The sequence below is a fragment of the Esox lucius genome, chromosome 25 (genome assembly GCF_011004845.1).
Source record: "Esox lucius isolate fEsoLuc1 chromosome 25, fEsoLuc1.pri, whole genome shotgun sequence".
In the NCBI taxonomy this organism is placed as follows: Eukaryota; Metazoa; Chordata; class Actinopteri; order Esociformes; family Esocidae; genus Esox; species Esox lucius.
In genome coordinates this window covers 1,084,743-1,106,444 of record NC_047593.1, presented here as the reverse complement: position 1 = coordinate 1,106,444, position 21,702 = coordinate 1,084,743, and the positions used below count along the sequence as shown (strand labels likewise).

Here is a 21,702-nt window from a genome sequence, read left to right as displayed (position 1 = left end):
GATATTGGGAAGTTTTATTGAAATGTCTTTTACAAAGTTGGATATTGATGTCATTATAGGGTCACTCGATATAAGTCCATTACTTTGTACGAAAACATTGGCGAGGAGATTAAAACCTGTACCTTGTGTCCTCATACACAAATGTCACCATAGATGTGCACTGCAATGTCTGACAGCAGAATTCCTCTGTGTTCCATCGTAATCATCATCAGACTACCCAATATGCACATTTATATACATACTGTTTTATCTTCTGCAGTTGTATAATGTTTGTGCCAAAGATGTTTTTATTAAGGCAGAATTCTTTAATGCAAGGAGGAAAAACAACAGGAAAAGTTCAGTCTGTTATATGTTCAGTCTGTACAGTAAAATAAGTAGTTGATGTTAATAATATAATTTCTATACAATGTTTTCACTGTAGGAAGTGTACTTATCTTGTCTAATTAAACAATATAGTTTTGACTGTGCACAAAAGTTCAAGTCTGCAAATGGAGACAATAAAGCAGAGGTGCACAAAACAAACACTTGTTTATTTATCACATGAAGAATTGAGTAATGTTTGAAAATAATGTTTAACCCTAATAGTGCATTTGCTACATTATAGCTGGAGTAACAAATGGTCCACAAACTATATGTGGTTTTAGTGTAAATACATTTGATTTGCCAACTTAGAAATGAGAAAAGCATTTCTGTTAAACTAACTCACTTGTTTCTCTTTCTCCCTCTCATTCTACTAAGTTTAATACAATTCACTTTTAATTGACATGTTCATGACTCCTGCCATCAGTGTTTGGTAGTGTTTGGTAATGCATTGGACATTTTCTAATTTGTCTGACCATATTATACACTTCCTAAGATGGTTGCCTTTAAATGTCCTTTAAAGTGCTATGTGATATAAATGTAAAAAAAAATTACTTAAGCCTTTTTTTTTACCATGAAAAGTATGTGAAAATCGGCATCAAGTCATCCTCCTTTAACCATGACAGATGTTTGACCATTACCTTCACTTGCCAGATGTACAGTATGTCAAATAAGTCTTTGCTAAAAGCATAGCTAACCCCAAAATGAACTACAGTATCATTCTCTGTTGGGTATACTTAAATCACCATTTAAACATTAATTGAAACAATTAACCCAAGAGAAGATTCGATATGAACGATTCTAAATGCTATTTGAGGCCACATCTGATTTTATTACTGAAATGTTCATCAATCCAAATGTATCTCTTGCTAATATGTAGGCTACTTTAAATTATTTATTTTCACTGCTAAATGTATATCATTGAACATGGCAATAATAACTAATTCACTTTAAAAAATATTTGATTGAAAGCACATACTTTTACAAACTTTGGCTAGTTTAGCTTTTATGCCATAGAATTTTTTTTCTTAAAGTGTCCCACTAGTAGCCTATCCAGCCTTTATTCTAGTGGAAATTCTTGTTTCCGATCAACCTTTGAAGACAAATGCAGGCTTCTTACACAATGAATAAAATAGGGGCGTGAACATGTTGGTGCATAACTGCAAAAAACAAAATAACATTGAGCGATTTACCTCAGCTTTTGAGGGTTAATATTTGTCTGACTCTTTCTGACAAATGTGACTTGGTCAAATGAGACTTTGTGACTCTCTTCCAATTTAAGCCTTATCAATGCATTATCAAAATTGCCACCAGAAATCTGCCTTTGAAATATGGTAATACGGATAGCCTCTATTAGAAATCAAACTTACAACCCTGGTGTGGCAAAAACCATGCTCTCACCAATGAAATACAGAGGCCTCCATTTTATTATGCATGCTGCAATGTCCCTGTTTTGGACCGACAGATTTGAAAATTAACAAACTCTGCATCCCGAGGACAACACAGGGCAAAGGACATATTTTCCTATAGTCAAAACCATCTTGGGCAATTCTTCTAAAGTACAATCATGTCCTGCATATTCATTTTTATACAATTAAATAAACTGTACATTTTGTTTTGATATAGTCTTAAGTCTTATAAATAAATAATATTTGATCAATTATACAATGGACTATGATAATTGTGTTGTAGAAAAGTCTAAGTGCTAAAGCATTAATTTGCAAACCCTATTCTAGTTTATTCCATGGCAGTGCAGCCAAGGGTACCCTACTATGAAAAGCTGGCTGTCATTTGCAATGTGGAAAGAACAGCATGTGTTTTTGATTCACGGTAACATTCAAAATGAAATGCAGCCCTGAAACAAAACAGACTGTAAAGGTTTCATAGAACAAAGCATTTTCTGATTTATAAGAATGATGACCTAAGGCCTGTCAATCAATGTACAACATGATGGGTGAGCTCTATCCATTTTGTTTCAGGTCAAAAAAGTGAATTTCTACTGGTGTGGGACTTTAAGACAAGTTACCTGCAATTTCAACTCAATGTTTTAGATGAGGGCAAACCTTTCAAAATGGCAAAGTATAACCTTTCAACACTGAATTTTGTGATGATTATTGCTCCCCCCAGTAACTATGAATTGATTGTGTCCTCAGTCATTGATGAGCAAGACCATCAGTAAAGGATCATATAAGACTAAGGGGACTGATAAAATCGGTTAAAAAGACCAGGAAGTTGTTCCAGACCCCTTATCTGATGGTAGATGTCCTCATGGTAGAAGACACATTTGGAGAAAACAGAATTATCAACAGTTTCAATAGCTGTCTAATTTGGATGATGGCTGTATAAAGAATATGCTTGTATTGATTTTAATTTATATTAAAATCTCCCCTACATCTTTTTCTTTTCATCTCACTGTAGCTAAATTGCTGATAATGTAAGATTTAACAGTATCATATATTATTATCTATTGATCTCTACCAAACATTGATTAGTGATTGACATAGCTTTTGTGATATATGGCATGGTGTACATAATTATGACATCGCTGACATTCATGAGCATGCTGATATATCACTTGTCTTATACACTTCTTTGTGTCACAACAATGGCAACTTCTAAAGAGTATTGTCTTACAATCAAGCCAGTGGGCAAAACTATTTGTATGGACATCAGTTACACACTGTGACTTTGTGATGTTCTCATATTTTGTATAGTCATAAAAAATAGATGTGTTTTTAGCTTCCATATACCATGGTAATACTTTATTTTAAGATTTGTAATAAACCATTATTAAGGCATTTATTGACCATTAATAAAGAATGAATAAATGACCATACTTAAATATTGGTTTTGTGTGCTTATTCTTTATCAACTACTGCTGGAATGTCTACGAATGGAATGCCTTTATTTATTTTTTGATTTTACACTGGTCACTCAAAACGTAAGTATTATGAGATATGAATAACATTCACTCTAGATTTGGGGATTCAAAAAAACTTTACTAATGATTATTTAGTTATTTTTTATTATGGTTTAATAAATGGTTAATTACAGACTTAAACCAAAGTATTACTAAAAGCATTTACCTGGCTGTGTATTCCAGAAATGCAGTCTTTTCCAAACCCCACATTATGATATTCAACTTTAAAGGAATATCTCACTAATTTACAAAATGTATTCCTCCGATTCCTCACCCTGAAACTAGTCAATGAATCAAGAGAAACTGTAATCCATGGTTTTATTTTATTTTAACTGCCATTAAAATGTTTAGCCACACCTAGATTGAAAAACAAGTAATTGATGCATGTGAGCATGTTTTTTATTAATTGTCAAATATTGAGTTAATGTCATGAATTTCAGATATTTTTTTACTATGCTCACATGATTGTAAGTGGAAGTTTGTGATGTGCAAAGATACCTCAACCATGGATTATAGTTTCTCTTGGCACATAGAGTACTTTCAGGGTTAGAAGGAATCAAACATAAAATATATTTTTAAATAGTGAAATTCCTCAGATTCCATATTTCAAACAACATTGCTGCCATTGGGAGGAGATTCCTAATTCATTAATCAATCACTGTCATGCAAGGGTGATAAACTTAAAAATTGTGTTTAGCTACAATGCATTTACTTTTTTTTCAGGGGAATTGCTGCATCCCAGCAGTTTCAAAGTGCAAACGTTTTCTGGCTAAGAGTGTTCAATAAAAACATCTCAGCACCTGTGCAAGAACACATTCTATATTACACACGATACATACAGTATTGTGACACAAACAATATTGTGAGTAGAGGCAGGACTGTAAATCTTCACCATCTGCAGGGTAGCCATCGAAAGTGTTAGATATTATGCATTAAGCAAGACATTTCAGAATCTGGTCAATTTCATCAAATGACAATTTGTTTTGAGCAAACTACTCCAGACATATCATGAGTTGTGTACTAACCTTGCTGTCACTGGCGATGATAGTGATAAATATGTTCAGGCGAAATAAGGCTGTCCTTCACACCTGGGATATATAGTTACAACTTGCCTGATGCAACCACAATATAGCCTACTTATCAATGCACACTCTAGCAACCATGTTGTGAAAAAGGAAACATTTCACACAAACAAAAAAGCCCTCTTAAACCAATTACAATGCTCAAAGAATCACTGATCAGTGAGGCGAACTCTTCCCACACCAGCAGATTAGTGTGTGTTTGTGTGTGTGTGTTTAAGAGACAAAAATGTTGTGACCTGAGATTATATGTTGGATATAGAAATTAAAATGTTTTTAAAATGTAGTCATGAATCCCACAGAAAAGGCACATTAGTGCTCCAGGATTATGGAAACTTAATAAGCTAAATAAAATGTAAAAATAAAAAAAGTTTTCCCTTACTAAATGCCATTTAAACATTTATTTTAAATATATTTAAATGTTTTAACATATTTGTTAAACACTTTTTAAAAAATATATTTAAATATTATTGGTTTTAATGACTTCTTCCCAAGTATTTGGTATATAAAAAATACATGAGTGTATGAATAAATTATAGTGTATGGATAGAATTACAATAGCCTATTTTGCATCGTACTACACATATTGACACCTCAAATATGTTGCCTTTTCACTTCCTTCTTAACTCTTAAGAAACCTTCATTGTTTTAATACTGTGAATCAACATCAATATACAAATAAGCTTTATTATCCTAATGAACTGTTTGTAATTCTTGAAAACATTTCATTGGACATGGATTGGAATAACGTAAAATACTGATTCTCCCAAATGTGACTTGAATCCTAAACTCATCAACATTTTTCTATACCAACAAGAGGAATCTGGAAATCCATCCCATAAACAAAATCAAAGTTCATATAATTAAAATCAAGATAATTCCTGATTGGTAGTCTTGCAGTGGGAGACAAAATAAATCTGGTTGGTATTATTTAGTTATTTTGTTGATTTTTCAGTTTTGTTTTATGCAGTGACATTTTTGAAGCTGTGGGAACAGTCTATGGAAGCCATGCCTGTGTGGTTAACAGTCCCAGTAATAGTTTAATTTTCTGGGGCTTGATGGAGTTGTGTGTATGGGTGGGTGAGGGGAAGATGAGGGCACAATGTGAACCACCTTCTCCCACCTCCTCCACCCACCCAACCCCAACCCCACTACCCCGACCTCCAATGGTCCTGACAATCTCCTTAATAAGCTACCACCTCCATCCTCAGGCCTTGGTGTCTGTCTGTATGTCTATATGTATTTTATGTCAGGTCAGACGCTGGTAATGGATGCCAGACATGTGGAGGATTTCTGTAGTTTCTCAGGCTGTGCGGTGTGCGGGGGTTCTGGGATGGCACGAAAGCTGAACGGTGGGCCAATGCTGGTGGTGCCCATGTGGCCTGGACTCAATGCTTGATTCTGTCGTCTATTGCTCTCCACTATGCTTGATGTGTTTGACGCCAGGCTTTCACGTGTCCTGCAAAAACAGTAAGACACGACTGTGAAATGCTGAGAGTAGAAGGTAGGCAGAGATGGGTTAAAGCCTTAATATTCTAGTTTCAGTTTTAATCTATGTCCCCATATTAATATGCATGAAATGTCATCCCCATACCTATGAAACAAATTCTATGTAGCTCAATGACTCAACTGTAAGAAGTTACTTTAAGATTATCTGGGTATGCCATTTAAAGATGCTAACTTGTGAATGTTGTTTTCTAGTGAGATTGTTACAATATAAAATTGTATTACACTTGTCAGATCTTCAACAAAACCTACTTAAAAAAGCAAACGCAAGTGAAAAATCAACACAGCCTTTTCACACTTATTAATGAACAAAAATAGACTATACACAAATCCCCTATGTGAAAAAACTATTGACCTCTTAAACTGCATAAATGCTTGCCACTGACTCAGCCAGTTGTTGCTTTTAAAATATTTTTATGGTGACTTGTTTAAGCTACAGCTCACGGACATTATGCATTATTTTTGTCTTTTATCAAGCGTAATTCATAGTTTCTTTAATCTCCATCTCCATCTTCTTCCGCTTCATCTGGGGCCGGGTCGTGGGGGCAGCAGTCTAAGCAGAGATGCCCAGACCTCCCTCTCCCCAGACACTTCCTCCAGCTCTTCCAGGGGGACACCGAGGCGATCCCAGGCCAGCCGGGAGACATAGTCCCTCCATCCGAAACAGATGCCCAAGCCACCTCAGCTGACCTCTCTCGATGTGGAGGAGCAGCGGCTCTACTCTGAGCTCTTCCCGGGTGACCAAGCTTCTCACCCTATCTCTAAGGGATCGCCTAGCCACCCTGCGGAGAAAGCTCATTTCGGCCGCCTGTATCCGGGATCTTGTCCTTTGAGTCATGACCCAAAGCTCATGACCATAGGTAAGAGTAGGAACATAGATTGACCGGTAAATTGAGAGCTTTGCCTTGCGGCTCAGCTTTTTCTTCACCACGACAGACCGATACATCGACCGCATTACTGCAGAAGCTGCACTGATCCGTCTGTCAATCTCCCGTTCCATCCTTCCCTCACTCGTGAACAAGACCCCTAGATACTTTAACTCCTCCACTTGAGGCAGGCACTCTCCATCAACCTAAAGTGGGCAAGCCACCCTTTTCCGACTGAGGACCATGGCCTCGGATTTGGAGGTACTGATTCTCATCCCCACCGCTTCACACTCGGCTGCAAACCGTCCCAGTGCATGCTGAAGGTCCTGGTTTGAAGGATCAACAGGACAACATCATCTGCAAAGAGCAGAGACGAAATCGTGTGGTCCCCAAACCTGACACCCTCCGGCCCCTGGCTGTGCCTAGAAATTCTGTCCATAAAAGTTACGAACAGAACTGGCGACAAAGGGCAGCCCTGCCGGAGTCCAACAAGCACTGGGAACAAGTCTGACTTACTGCTGGCAATGTGGACCAAGCTCCTGCTTCAGTCGTACAGGGACCTGACAGCCCTTAGCAAAGGACCCAGGACCCCATATTCCCGAAGCACCCTCCACAGGATGCCGCGAGGGACACAGTCGAATGCCTTCTCCAAATCCACAAAACACTTGTGGGGCAAACTCCCATGAACCCTCCAGCACCCCGTAAAGGGTATAGAGCTGGTCCAGTGTTCCACGGCCTGGACGAAAACCACACTGTTCCTCCTGAATCTGAGGTTCTACTATCGGCTTTATTCTCCTCTCCAGTACCCTGGCATAGACTTTCCTGGGGAGGCTGAGAAGTGTGATCCCCCTGTAGTTGGAACACACCCTCCGGTCCCCCTTCTTAAAAAGAGGGACCACCACCACGGTCTGCCATCCCAGAGGCACTGTCCCCGACCGCCACGCGATGTTGCACAGGTGTGTCAACCAAGACAGCCCCACAACATCCAGAGACTTGATGTACTCAGGGCGGATCTCATCCACCCCTGGTGCCTTGCCACCGAGGAGTTTCTTGACTACCTCTATGACTTCAGCCCGGGTGATGGACGAGTCCACCTCTGAGCCCTCATCCTCTGCTTCCTCAATGGAAGACGTGACGGCGGGATTGAGGAGATCCTCGAAGTACTCCTTCCACCACCCGACGACATCCCCAGTTGAGGTCAATAGCTGCCCACCTCTACTGTAAACAGCGTTGGTAGGGCACTGTTTCCCTCTCCTGAGGCGCGGGACGGTTTGCCAGAATCTCTTCGAGGCCAGTCCTTCTCCATGGCCTCACCGAACTCCTCCCTGGCCCGAGTTTTTGCCTCCACAACCACCCGGGCTGCAGTCCGCTTGGCCTGCCAGTACCCATCAGCTGCCTCAGGAGTCCCACAAGCCAACCAGGCCTGATAGGACTCCTACAGCTTGAAGGCATCCCTTACTTCTGGTGTCCACCACCTGGTTCGGGGATTGCCGCCCCGACAGGCACCGGAGACCTTACGGCCACAGCCCCGAGCGGCCGCTTCGACAATGGCGGTGGAGAACATGGTCCACTCGGACTCAATATCTCCAGCCTCCCTCGGGATCCAGTCGAAGCTCTGCCGGAGGTGGGAGTTAAAGATCTCTCTGACAGGAGACTCGGCCAGACGTTCCCAGCAGACCCTTACAGTACGCTTGGGTCTGCCGAGTCTGTCCAGCTTCCTCCCCCGCCATTGGATCCAACTCACCACCAGGTGGTGATCAGTTGACAGCTCCGCCCCTCTCTTCACCCAAGTGTCCAAGACATACGGCCGCAGGTCAGATGAAACGACAACAAAGTCGATCATTGACCTACGGCCTAGGGTGTCCTGGTGCCACGTGCACTGATGGACACCCTTATGCTTGAACATGATGTTCGTTATGGACAAACTGTGACTAGCACAGAAGTCCAATAACTGAACAACGCTCAGGTTCAGATCAGTGGGGGCCGTTCCTCCCAATCATGCCCCTCCAGGTGTCACTGTCGTTGCCCACGTGGGCGTTGAAGTCCCCCAGTAGAAAGATGGAGTCCCCAGTCGGAGCACTTTCCAGCACCGCTCCCCGAGACTCCAAGGTCAGGTACTCTGCACTGCCGTTCGGCCCATAGGCACAAACAACAGTGAGAGACCTATCCCTGACCCGTAGGCGCAGGGAAACGACCCTCTCGTTCACTGGGGTAAACTCCAACACATGGCGGTAGAGCTGGGGGGCTATAAGCAAACCCACACCAGCCCACCATGGGCAATCTCTCACCATGGGCAACTCCAGAGTGGTGAAGAGTCCATCCTCTCTCAAGGAGTGTGGTTCCAGAGCCCAAGCCGTGTGTAGAGGTGATCCCGACTATCTCTAGTCGGAACCTCTCAACCTCACACACGATCTCAGGCTCCTTCCCCACCAGCGAGGTGACGTTCCACGTCCCTAGAGCTAGTTTCCGTGTCCAGGGATCGGATCGTCGAGGCCCCCACCTTCGACTGCTGCCTGATCCTCTCCACACCGACCCCTTATGGTCCCTCCTGTAGGTGGTGAGCCCACAGGAAGGCAGCCCCACGTCGCTCGTTCGGGCTGAGCCCGGCCGGGCCCCATGGGGAAAGGCCTGGCCACCAGGCGCTCGCATACGAGCCCCAACCCCGGGCCTGGCTCCAGGGTGGGGCCCCGGCTGCGCCATACCGGGCGACGTCACGGTGCTCGAAATGTAATTCATCATTAAAGGGTTTTGAACCGCTCTTAGTCTGACCCGTCGCCTAGGACCTGTTTGCCTTGGGAGACCCTACCAGGGGCATATAGCCCCAGACAACATAGCTCCTAGGGTCACTCGGGTACTCAAACCCCTCCACCACGTTACGGTGGCAATTCATGGAAGGGAGTTTCTTTAATGATGATATCAAATCATCCTAAAGTGGTACAGCTTCCATCACAGTACCATGCTTGACCACTTTAAGTTTGGTTTTGGCCAGACATTATGGGACCCCCGATTTAAAAAAGGTGCTGTTATTTTGCATGCAAATGTAATGTCTGTGTTTCACTCTTAGATGACACAACTATGGATAAAAGTAATTTTTGTAACATCTAAAAGGAACTTTTATAGAAAGCTTAGAGAATCAGGTTTAAAATCCAGAGGAACAACAATGCAAGACTAGATTGACTAGGCCGAGGTTTGGTGACTCATTAGTCACTCATTAGTCACCAAACAAAAACGTTAAAAACATTTGTTGTAAATGTATTCTAAATCTAAATTCAAAACCTGTAAATGCTGTAAAAATTACAGACTGATCATGCAGTCTTTTGCTATCTATTTATCAAAATCATACCTCTAAAATGAAATGTTGTGTCCAGTTGTGTTGACATTTATATTTTTAGTGGTATCCAGTATGCATTTTCTTTCATCAAAACCCTATTGTTACTGTAGTGGACAGGCTAGAGTCAGCTTACCTTGGTGAGTTGAATCCACTGTCTACAGTCACGCTGCTGCTGTCCATACTATCCAGACGTGCCGAGTGTGCAGACTTCTGGCTGCTGCTGTTCTCTGTCTCCTTGGGGCTGAGCAGTGTGAGGTTGGTCTCAAACTTGCGCTGCAGATCACACTCTTTCTCTCTCTCCAGAAGCCACTGCATGGTTCCAACCCCACACCCATTTCCAGTCTCTCCATGCCCTTTGTCCTCTGCTGTCACTGACTCCTTCCGTGAGGCCTCATCTGCTACCACCTCCTCATCATCATCTGACACATTGTAGTAGTCAAATGCAGGTTCTGAGGCTGACGGGAGCACTGGCTCGGAGCTCAGGGGGCTCAGAGCAGAAGCGGGGGAAGATACTGAATTTGAAGGCTGTTGGGCCTCTAGGTTCTCAAGGACCTCGGCTGATTTAATGTGTGGGGTATTTCTCAGGGTTCCTGCCATGGTGTAACTGCCCTCCACGTAGCATGCAGTCAATATGTTGTGTGGAGGCTTGAACAAAGTGTCTTTGCTGAAGATCTCTTTCCTCTTGTCTGTTACGCTACCACTGCCTCCCCCTCCAGGATCTGCATTGTGTTGGTGTTGGGTCAAACGTCTGTTAGGCATGGGCTCTGGGGTCTGGCTTGGTGTTGGCTGTTTTGAACCGTTTTGCCCTCTTGCCAAAGAGTCCTCTTTGTATTCCATTGTTAGAGGAGAGGTAAGGTGAGGGGTATGACGATCGGCTGGAGAGCTCTTCCGAATTCCCTCAGATGAAGTTAGTGTGTCGTGGTCTGCTTTTGACAGAGGTGAAGGTGCAGTAAGGATTGTTTCATTCGATGTATTGCACTGGAAGTAATCATCTGCAGAGGGTGTGGATGAGAGTCCCTTCAAATCACTGTAGGCTGGCAAGCTGTCTCTGCTCTTGTTCCTTTCCAGTGGACTTCGGATCCTAGACTCATCCAAGCTCCCTTTCCCCAAGCTCCCCTTCCCTAAGCTCCCCTTTCCAACATCAGGCACACACATTTCAGAGTTGAACTTAGCAGCTGAGAACATGATCCTTGAGTAATGGGATGACTTCTGGGAGGCCCGCAAAGTCCCATCATCTGTGTAGTAGCGACTCCGCTCATCGGGACTCCGTTCATAGTCTTCTGATATTCCTATAAAAGAGGGACTGATTCCCCCTAGAGGGCTCAAAGCGTTATCCATGGAGCGGGACCTCTCCTTAGTTTGGTCAGGCAGCTCGTCACGCGACTTCCTACCTTCTTGAGTGTGACTGTGACTACGATGAACTTTCCCACTTGAAGTTCCCCTCGAAGGCTCAGGAAAAGGCATCTCTGTCCTCCTTTTAGCCAACTCCCCCGAAACGTCCCACTCTGGGGTGACGGGGAAGTGGGACTCCGTGATATTGGGGTTGCTGTGGACTAGGTAAGTCCCACTGCTTCGTTTCCGCTCCAAGGTGTACATGGCCTCCCGTGGTGAGCGCACTAGCGAGTGGCTAAAAAAGCGGCTGTAATCCCTGCCCACAATGGCCATGTCTAGGTTTGAGCCCTCAGATGGGTCTCCCCGGGAGGCTCTAGTCTTGCTGTGTGAACGGGACTTGCCGTGAGGCACCCGCCGGTGTCCACGGCTCCTTCGGCTGCGTGCACTGTGCTCAGCCGAGCTGGTTGCTTTTCTCCTCTGAGCACGCTCCTCCTCCAGCCTCTTCATCACAGCTGTGTGGCGTGCCACATTCTCCACTGTCAGGTCTGGGTTGATCCGCCGGATGATCTCCATCTCTACAGTGCGGGGGATGGTGGTGGCAGGCGCATCCTCATCACGGAGCGGCCATTCCTCAGGAGGGAACTGGGCCGAAAATGTGGCTAGCTGCCTTAGCTTGTCCTTCTTGAAACTTAGCCTGAACAGCTTCAGCCCAAATTTTTTTGATTGCTTCTCACCACTGCTGCTGCTTCCCTCCTTCTTTTTGGTCAGTGTGTCAGTCTTGTAAGGGAAGGGGGCCATGCTCTTGCTCTTGTCTGTCAGAGGATCTTGTGACAGCGGCACTGGTGTCTGAATGGGACCTGGAGGAGGTGGTGGCTGAGGATATGACGGCGGGTCTCCCCGGGGCTCTTTGGGAGACTTCCTCTGATATGCAGGGGCATGAGGGATAGGAGTATCATCGCGGTATGTGTTGTAGGAGTCGCTGTGGTACTTCTGGTTGGGCCTCTCCCTCCCACAGCCTGGGGTGGAGGGTGTGATGGTGCCCGACTGTGGGGATGTGCACTGCTGATGCTGTTGTTGCTGTTGCCGATCATCTAGGTGGTACCACTTACTGTTGGATCGGATGAGGTTAGGGGTTATAAAGTAGGTCTGAGGAGTGACAATGAAGTAGCCTTCAGGTGTTGGATAGATTTTCCTCTCTCGCACCAGCATGTTTAGAGTGTGTCTCAGAATCTCCAAACTTGGTGTCGGAACACCTGAGGAAAGCAGATGGGGGAAATACATCAGTTTATAGTCAAGGCAGAAAAACAGAATTCCAGGTACATTTTACTTATCATTAATATCATCTTTCATGTGGTTTCATTACTGTTTAATGCGCAGCACATTTTTCTCTAATCGTATAGATAAAATATTGGAATGGTAGTACTGTGCATACATTTGTTATAAACAATATTTAATCAGTTTTCTCTATTGAAATGACTCAGTTTTTGCGAGGATGGAATCTAAATCAAATTATCATTAACGTTAGGTTATCGTTAAAGTTAGGTTAAAGTAAGGTATCTCAGCACTGGGTTTAGAGTTAAGGTTAGATAGCACAGCACTAGGGTTAGGGTTAAGGTTTGGGCTACGTTTAGGAAACAAAAAAGGTTAGGTTAAGGTTTGGTTAGGTCGCTCAGGTTAGGGTTTGGGTTAAGGTTACGTATCACAGCACTGGGGTTAAGGTTAGGGTTATGGTTTGGGTTAGGATTACAAAGAAAATCACTTCAAACATATGTATGTTGTGACAACCCCACTTGCCCATTTTGCTGACAGGTTTTCTCACTGGAGCAGTGGGTAGTGTTCTTGTCTAGAATGTGGAAGGTTGCTGGTTCAAAACATGTTTTTTTTCATCTTTGAAGAACTAATTAAAGTTCTGAGTCTCCATATTTAGATAAGAAAAGGAATGTGGGAGAGGGGGAACTAGTATTGGTTTATGGTCATCATTGAATGATATCAGTAGATCATTGGGTCCTCCGTCAATCTGTTTAAACCATCAGTGTATCTTTTATTTGTCCAGATGGTATGTGTCCCTTCTGAGTTGAAAAGGTTACCTACAGTGTCCTTAGGTCCTTGGTTTAATTGGGGAGGACAGCCTGCCCCTTGGGTAAAACCTAGGTATTGACAGAACAAAGGGAATGGGTATTATTGACATATGACAGCTGTGCAGCATCTTACCACACCCCTTTTTCCTGTATAAGTACTGATGTTTGTTATTATAAATGCAGGTATGCTGTATGTGCGTTTCTGTTTTTCCCCTCCTGCCATTTCCCCAGGTGTCCCTTATGTTCCTGATTGTGTGGTGGACCAATCAGTGGACACCCCTCCTAATTGCACCACCTGTTCCTTTTTCCATTACCCAATCGCATCACACATCTGGTTTAAAAACCCAGTCAGTTTGTTCTCCCTGAGAGACTCTTTTGCTTTACCCCACATGGACATAGACACTCTTGAGATACATACCCTTTTAATAGACAGACACTTTGTTCATTCATACATCACTTAGTTTAGCACATACATCTCACTTTGTCCTATTTCATGTGAGTATGTATTGCTGTGGTGTTTAGTTTGGTCAATTGTTTGCTGTTTAGTCCTTGTACAACCTGTGTGTTTTTGTGTTTATACACTCACCTAAAGGATTATTAGGAACACCATACTAATACTGTGTTTGACCCCCTTTCGCCTTCAGAACTGCCTTAATTCTATGTGGCATTGATTCAACAAGGTGCTGAAAGCATTCTTTAGAAATGTTGGCCCATATTGATAGGATAGCATCTTGCAGTTGATGGAGATTTGTGGGATGCACATCCAGGGCACGAAGCTCCCGTTCCACCACATCCCAAAGATGCTCTATTGGGTTGAGATCTGGTGACTGTGGGGGCCATTTCAGTACAGTGAACTCATTGTCCGCATTGTTCCTCTGAGGTTTGACTATCTGCCGAACCCTCCTTTCCAGTACCTTTGAGTAGACTTTCCCAGGGAGGCTGAGAAATGTGATACCCCAGTAATTGGCACACACCATCTGGTCCCCCTTTTTGAACAGGGGAACCACCACCCCGGTCCGCCACTCCTTAGGCACTTTCCCTGACTCTCACGCAATGTTGAAGAGGTGTGTCATCCAAGACATCCCCTCCACACCCAAAGCTTTCAACATTTCGGGACGGATCTCATCAATCCCCGGATCTTTGCCACTGTGGAGTTGTTTGACTACCTCAGTGACTTCTGCCATGGAGATTGACGATGCTTCCCCATCAGCCTCCAGCTCTGCCTCCACTATAGAGGACGTGTTAGTGGGATTTAGGAGTTCCTCAAAGTGTTCCTTCCATCGCCCAAACTCTAACAACAAACGACCACTCGAGTTCAGATCAGGGAGGCCCCATACAGGACTCCATTCAGGGTCTCTAAGAAGGCCAAATACTCCGAACTGCTGTTCGGGGCATGTGCACAAACAACAGTCAGAGATCCCCCCCCACAACCAGCAGGCGTAGGGAGGCAACCCTCTCATCCACTGGGGTAAACTTCAACATAGCAGCACTCAGCCGGGGGCTTCTGAGTATCCCAACCCCCGCCCGGCGCCTCACACCCTGGGCAACTCTAGAGAAGAATAAAGTCCATCCCCTATCAAGGAGTACGGTTCCAGAACCGAGACTGTGAGTAGATGTAAGCCCCACCAGATTTAACTGATAGTGCTCCACCTCCCTCACAAGTTCCGGCTCCTTCCCCCACAGAGAGGTGACGTTCCACGTCCCCAGAGCCAGCCCCTGCCACCCGGGTCTGGTCCGTCGAGGCCCCTGGCCTTCACTGCCATCCATATGGCAGCGCACCCCAGCGGTTCCTCCCATGAGTGGTGGGCCCATAGGATGACTTTTTCGGGCAATGCCCGACCGGGTTCCGTAGCAAACCCGGCCACCAGGCTCTCGCGGGCGAGCCCTCCCTCTGGGCCTGGCTCCAGAAGGGGGCCCCGGGCTTCCTCCGGGCAGGGTAACTCCTCCTCTTCCTCGTTTATACATGGAGTCTTTTTTGAACCATTCTTAGTCTGGCTCCTCCCCTGAGACCACTTTGCCATGGGAAACCCTACCAGGAGCACTAAGGCCCAGACAACACAGCCCTCAGGTTCATAGGAACACACAAACCTCTCCACCACGATAAGGTGATGGCTCCCGGAGAGGTAGTAGCACTCATAACATATAATACATTTTAGTAGCATTTGTAAGATGATAAATTCGTAATGTATAGAACATTGTAATGTAAACTCAAATAATGTAACATATCATACGAAATCAGGTGCCACAGATTTACGTAGTAAATATAGAGGGGAGAACAAGTATTTGATACACTGCCGATTTTGCAGGTTTTCCTACTTACAAAGCATGTAGAGGTCTAATTTTTATCATAGGTACACTTCAACTGTGAGAGACGGAATCTAAAACAAAAATCCAGAAAATCACATTGTATGATTTTTTTATAATAATATGACATAAGTATTTGATCACCTACCAAGCAGTAAGAATTCCGGCTCTCACAGACCTGTTAGTTTTTCTTTAAGAAGCCCTCCTGTTCTCCACTCATTACCTGTATTAACTGCACCTGTTTGAACTCGTTACCTGTATAAAAGACACCTGTCCACACACTCAATCAAACAGACTCCAACCTCTCCACAATGGCCAAGACCAGAGAGCTGTGTTAGTACATCAGGGATAAGATTGTAGACCTGCACAAGGCTGGAATGGGCTATAGGACAATAGGCAAGCAGCTTGGTGAGAAGGCAACAACTGTTGGCGCAATTATTCGAAAATGGAACAAGTTCATGATGACGGTCAATCTCCCTCGGTTTGGGGCTCAATGCATGATCTCAACTCGTGGGGCATCAATGATCATGAGGAAGGTTGTGGATCAGCCCAGAACTACACGGTAGGACTTGGTCAATGACTTGAAGAGAGCTCAGCCTCAAAGAAAACCATTAGTAACACACTACGCCGTAATGGATTAAAATCCTGCAGCGCACGCAAGGTCCCCCTGCTCAAGCCAGCGCATGTCCAGGCCCGTCTGAAGTTTGACAATGACCATCTGGATGATCCAGAGGAGGAATGGGAGAAGGTCATGTGGTCTGATGAGACAAAAATAGAGCTTTTTGGTCTAAACTCCACTCGCCGTGTTTGGAGGAAGAAGAAGGATGAGTACAACCCCAAGAACACCATCCCAACCGTGAAGCATGGAGGTGGAAACATCATTCTTTGGGGATGCTTTTCTGCAAAGGCGACAGGATGACTGCACCGTATTGAGGGGAGGATGGAGGGGGCCATGTATCGCGAGATCTTGGCCAACAACTTCCTTCCCTCAGTAAGAGCATTGAAGATGGGTCGTGGTTGGGTTTTCCAGCATGACAACGACCTGAAACACACAGCCAGGGCAACTAAGGATTGGCTCCATAAGAAGCATCTCAAGGTCCTGGAGTGGCCTAGCCAGACTCCAGACCTGAACCTAATAGAAAATCTTTGGAGGGAGCTGAAAGTCCATATTGCCCAGCGACAGCCCCGAAACCTGAAGGATCTGGAGAAGGCCTGTATGGAGGAGTGGGCCAAAATCCCTGCTGCAGTGTGTGCAAACCTGGTCAAAAACTACAGGAAATGTATGATCTCTGTAATTGCAAACAAATGTTTCTGTACCAAATATTAAGTTCTGCTTTTCTGATGTATCAAATACTTATGTCATGCAATAAAATGCCGATTAATTACTTAAAAATCATACAATGTGATTTTCAGGATTTTTGTTTAAGATTCCGTCACTCACAGCTGAAGAGTACCTATGATAAAAATTGCAGACTTCTACATGCTTTGTAAGTGGGAAAACCTGCAAAATCGGCAGTTTATCAAATACATGTTCTCCCCACAGTATAATGTAGTCCCCTTAGACCATGTTGCTTAGCAGGACATGTTTCTCTTTTCTTCAGTACCAAGCAGCAAAATCAAATCAGGAATCACAAGTCACAAGTGATGTTTCTTCACAACTCCCAGGTGTAAAACAGTGGTTTAGACTATTTCATTTTTATTGTAGCGACATTGGTATTATTTTACTGTAAATTTTCCTTGCTTTAGGGAGAGAAGTTTGGACTGGAATTGCAGACTGGAGAGTTAGCCGACTAAGTCTCCTGTTAGAAAAGACAGGCCTTTTCTGCTTAGGTTGACGCTTCCCTAACAGTTAATGTTTGAGAATAATATGTGGTTGTACTTTATTTCCTATTGAAAAGGATTTGGTGTAAAATATTGAATGTTTTGAATAGCCATGTTTACAAAAAAAGAGTTTGGGGATGCTCAGATTATTCTAACCTCTATGACAATAATCAAACATGCATTCACAATACTTATTGACCAAGTTCCTAAAAATTTCCTATTAAACAATTAATTGCCAGAATCAGTGCTGGAATTAAGAACTGATTAAATGGACCATGTCTCTGCTGTGTCTGCTCATCCTATGTAGACAGTGTTTATTGCTGAGCTGCCTCCACAGAACCAAATGGACCATGTCTGGGTCTATTTACAGACAGCTACCTCTTTAAGTTTGAGGATGGTTACATTTGATTTTTTTACCATCTCAGACAAAGATAAAGACAAAGCACTGAAATGGATCGAACTCTGCACCTGAAATGCACATTGCACACCTGACAGCACTTAATAAAACCATGCAGACACATCTGTTACACTCTCTACTTAGTAATCCAAAGCCAATATTTGGAGCAAACAAGACTGGTCTGATGAAGACTTGGTCATTTTGATCACTTTAATAATAATGTCCAAATGTTATATAAATCATAACTTCACAACTGCTAACACACATTTTCTCACACTATATTGGCCAAACCCCAGACTTCTCACACAAAATTATACTCAAGAACATATAACATCACATATGAAATGTATCTTTGCCCTTAGAAGTCACATAAAAGCATCTAATACAATGACACTACTAATTACCAACTGAACTGGTAAGAATAATTGGATACATTATTTAAAAAATGTATTAATGAATCAATAACCATAATGTGTTCCAGAATTCCCACTATAAATTTTGGACTTTGCATGATATTATAGACTGTAAATTATTTCTAGAGTATGCTGAGAATACACAAAAACCATGATTGTTAATTTTGTGGGGCGTTATCACCGATATTTGAAAATCAGCCCATGGAGACACTCTTGTATTGTGTTGGTGATAAGTGATAACAGGGATTTATCAATTTACGGTTTTAGATAGGTATGGGTGTAATATTTCCTTCTACCTGCTCCCCCCTCTGGCCTCTTGTGGCTCCAGCAATCAACGACACTAGCTGCCACCGCATTACATTTTCCAACCCCGGATTGTTGTTGTCTTTTCATAACACAGACCTGTTCCCTATTCCATCATTATCATGTGTATATATTTTCCATCTGCTCCCCTTGTCTTTGTGCTTGATTGTCTCCTGTGTTTGATATTGACTACGGACCAGCTGTTAGCTGTCACTCTGTTTCCAGTCTCAGCCTGTTTATTGTATTTTGTTTCTAAAGGCTGCATTTTATGCAGTTCCTTTTTTTTAGTTTGCATAGATTCTTTAGTAAATAATGCTCATTCATCAAACCTCCTGCAACTGGCTCTTTCTTCACCTACACACATTACAATAGGGTTATAGTCATGAAAATAAATGTTTATTCTGCCTCAGCATCCTGTATCAGACCTGTGTATTCAAGCCACACAGACCCCGGTGATGGTCATTCAGTCTTGCCTGAGTAAACTTGTGTACACATTACAAACCATGGCGGATTGTGCAGCGATCAACATTTTGGGTGAAACACTGTTGAAAGCTACCAGCTTAACCGCTGCTCAGCGAGTCAGCAAGAGATTACAAATGACCGGCAAAGACACAATCAACCTGCCAGCCCTGAAGAAACCGATGCAGAGTTTAACACAAATTCATCAACTACACCAGGATATGTTCGCACATGAGTGGAAGTTGGACAGGCAGATTGGTTGATACATTTTCAACCCTGACATACCAGAGGTTGCATTTTATGAATTACCCGAAGAGTTTAAGGCTGGTGTGACAGATCAAATGCTCTTTAATGCCAGTTTATGGACCACCTTTTTTAAGTGTTTTATTTGGGCCCAAATCAGGGTAGACATAATACGGTAGATGTACTGTTTAAAGTAATCAAGGGAATAAAACAATATGATTCTGTTAGACTGGAACTATTTCCTGACAATGTCAAAAAGTTAGTCTGACTGCGACAGTGGAATGTTTGATGGACGTACAACCCTGAAGCCCTGCCTTAAGCTAACACAGTCCTCAACACAGGATAAAAACAGACAGACCACTTGTGACCATCAAGCAGTCGGCAGACTTTACAAAACATGTCTCATGAACACAACCAACTGGAGTTTGAAGAACCCAAAGCTGAGGACTGGCTGTGTGACGCCTTGGATGACAACGCTGAACCGTGCTATGGTTCCCCGGACCCTGACGGCTTGATTCCACCGCTATACCCAACAAGAAACTGGCTTGCCACTGTGATGGAAATTCCATGTATCGACACTCTTAAAGGAGTAAGAAACAGAGACAAAGTTCTCTTGGCACATTCTAACAGTTTTATTAACTATTATGCAAATATGAGAGACGCGTCAAATGCTTACAGACATAATCATCCGAGGAGTCTCTAACTCCATACATGAACAATCCGTATTTATTACATAGAAAAAGGGGTGTGGTAAGTTGTTGCCCATCGGTCTCATGTCAATCAAACAGATGCCCTTTATTCTATCACATGTCCTGGGCTTGACACAAGGGACATGTTGTCCTCCCCTATCTGGTTAACTTTCTCAACCCTTGAGGGAAACTTAAAGCATCTAGACAACCTCCAGGTCGGCAGATGATTAACCCTACAACCTACTGGTGCCGGTCAGAGGATGCCCACCCCTAGGACAAATCAATCAATCAATAAAATGTATTTATAAAGCCCTTTTTACAACAGCAGTTGTCACAAAGTGCTTTACAGAGACACCCGGCCTTAAACCCTAAGGAGCAAACAACAGTAGTGTTGAATTTCAGTGGCTAGGAAAAACTCCCTAAGAAGGTCGAATTTTAGGAAGAAACCTAGAGAGGACCCAGGCTCAGAGGGGTGACCAGTCCTCTTCTGGCTGTGCCGGTGGATTACAAACCTTGTGTGAAACAATCAATTTATAAAAATGTTGACATGTGTTTTTCTGGATTTGGTTGCTGTTATTCTGTCTCTCACTGTTCAAATAAACCTACCATTAAAATTATGGAATGATCATTTCTTTGTCAGTGGGCAAACGTACAAAATCAGCAGGGGATCAAATAATTTTCCCTTACTGTACCTACTGTGTTGATAGTAAAGTAATGAGTACATGTATTTAGACAGTAGCAAAATACAAGATATGCTAATACAGAGCTAAACTAATCAAAGGAACAAGCCTGGGCTGATTGAGACTATAGTCATGTAATGCTCAAAGATCAGTTATTTTGTGAGATGTTGTCTCACCTTCTTGTTCATACAAAAGGAGGTGTTTCTGAACTGTATGCCAGACAGACAGATCTTGAGTTAGTGTCTTTCTGTCTCTATTTGCAAATATTAATAAACTGTATTTGTTTTAAATAGTGTTTTGTTCTCTGCTTTACCCAGAAGGAGTTCTAATTGATGGAATTGCCGTCACAATCAGCGTTAACTTGTTTAGAGATTTGAGCTACAGCAGCTCGTCTGTATGCCCAGTTGCTGGTTCACCGCTTTTCCTTCCTTAGACCACTTTTAATAGGTCCTGACCACTGCAGACCGAGAACACCCCACAAGGGAAGGAGTTTTGGAGATGCTCTGACCCAGTTGTCTGGCCATCACAATTTGGTCATTGTCAAAGTTGCTCAGAGCCTTACGCTTGCCCATTTTTCTTTGAGGACAGAATGTTCCCTTGCTGCCTAATATATCCCACACACTTACATGTGACTTGATAACAAGATTATCAGTGTTATTCACCTCACCTGACAGTGGTCATAATGTTATGTCTGATCGGTGTATATACACCAAAGAATTCTGATCTCTTACATACAAAGATGGCCAAGATTAATTGTGTTGCTTTGTTCATAGCCCTTTCAAAAGCCATCAGATACAGTTGCTTTCCAAGAGATCTTTCTCTGTCCAGTGTCTGTGTTCTTTTGTCAATATTTTCTTATTATTGGCCAATCTGAGATGTTACTTTTTCTTTTCAACTCTGCCTGGAAATCACCTCTTCACT

At 43.2% G+C, this 21,702-nt stretch overlaps 1 protein-coding gene across 1 annotated transcript in view; it reads right to left on the bottom strand.

Annotated features, from left to right (window-relative positions):
- Positions 1 to 5,026: 5,026 nt before the first annotated feature.
- stox2a (storkhead box 2a) overlaps positions 5,027 to 21,702 on the bottom strand; it is a 123,190-nt gene continuing 106,514 nt past the window's right edge. Inside the window, exons 3-4 of the mRNA XM_013133049.4 lie at positions 10,196 to 12,647; positions 5,027 to 5,818 (exon numbers count right to left, since the gene is read on the bottom strand). Coding sequence (XP_012988503.2) covers positions 5,614 to 5,818; positions 10,196 to 12,647 — 2,657 coding nt within the window. The 3' untranslated portion in view covers positions 5,027 to 5,613. The remainder of the gene's footprint in view (positions 5,819 to 10,195; positions 12,648 to 21,702) is intronic.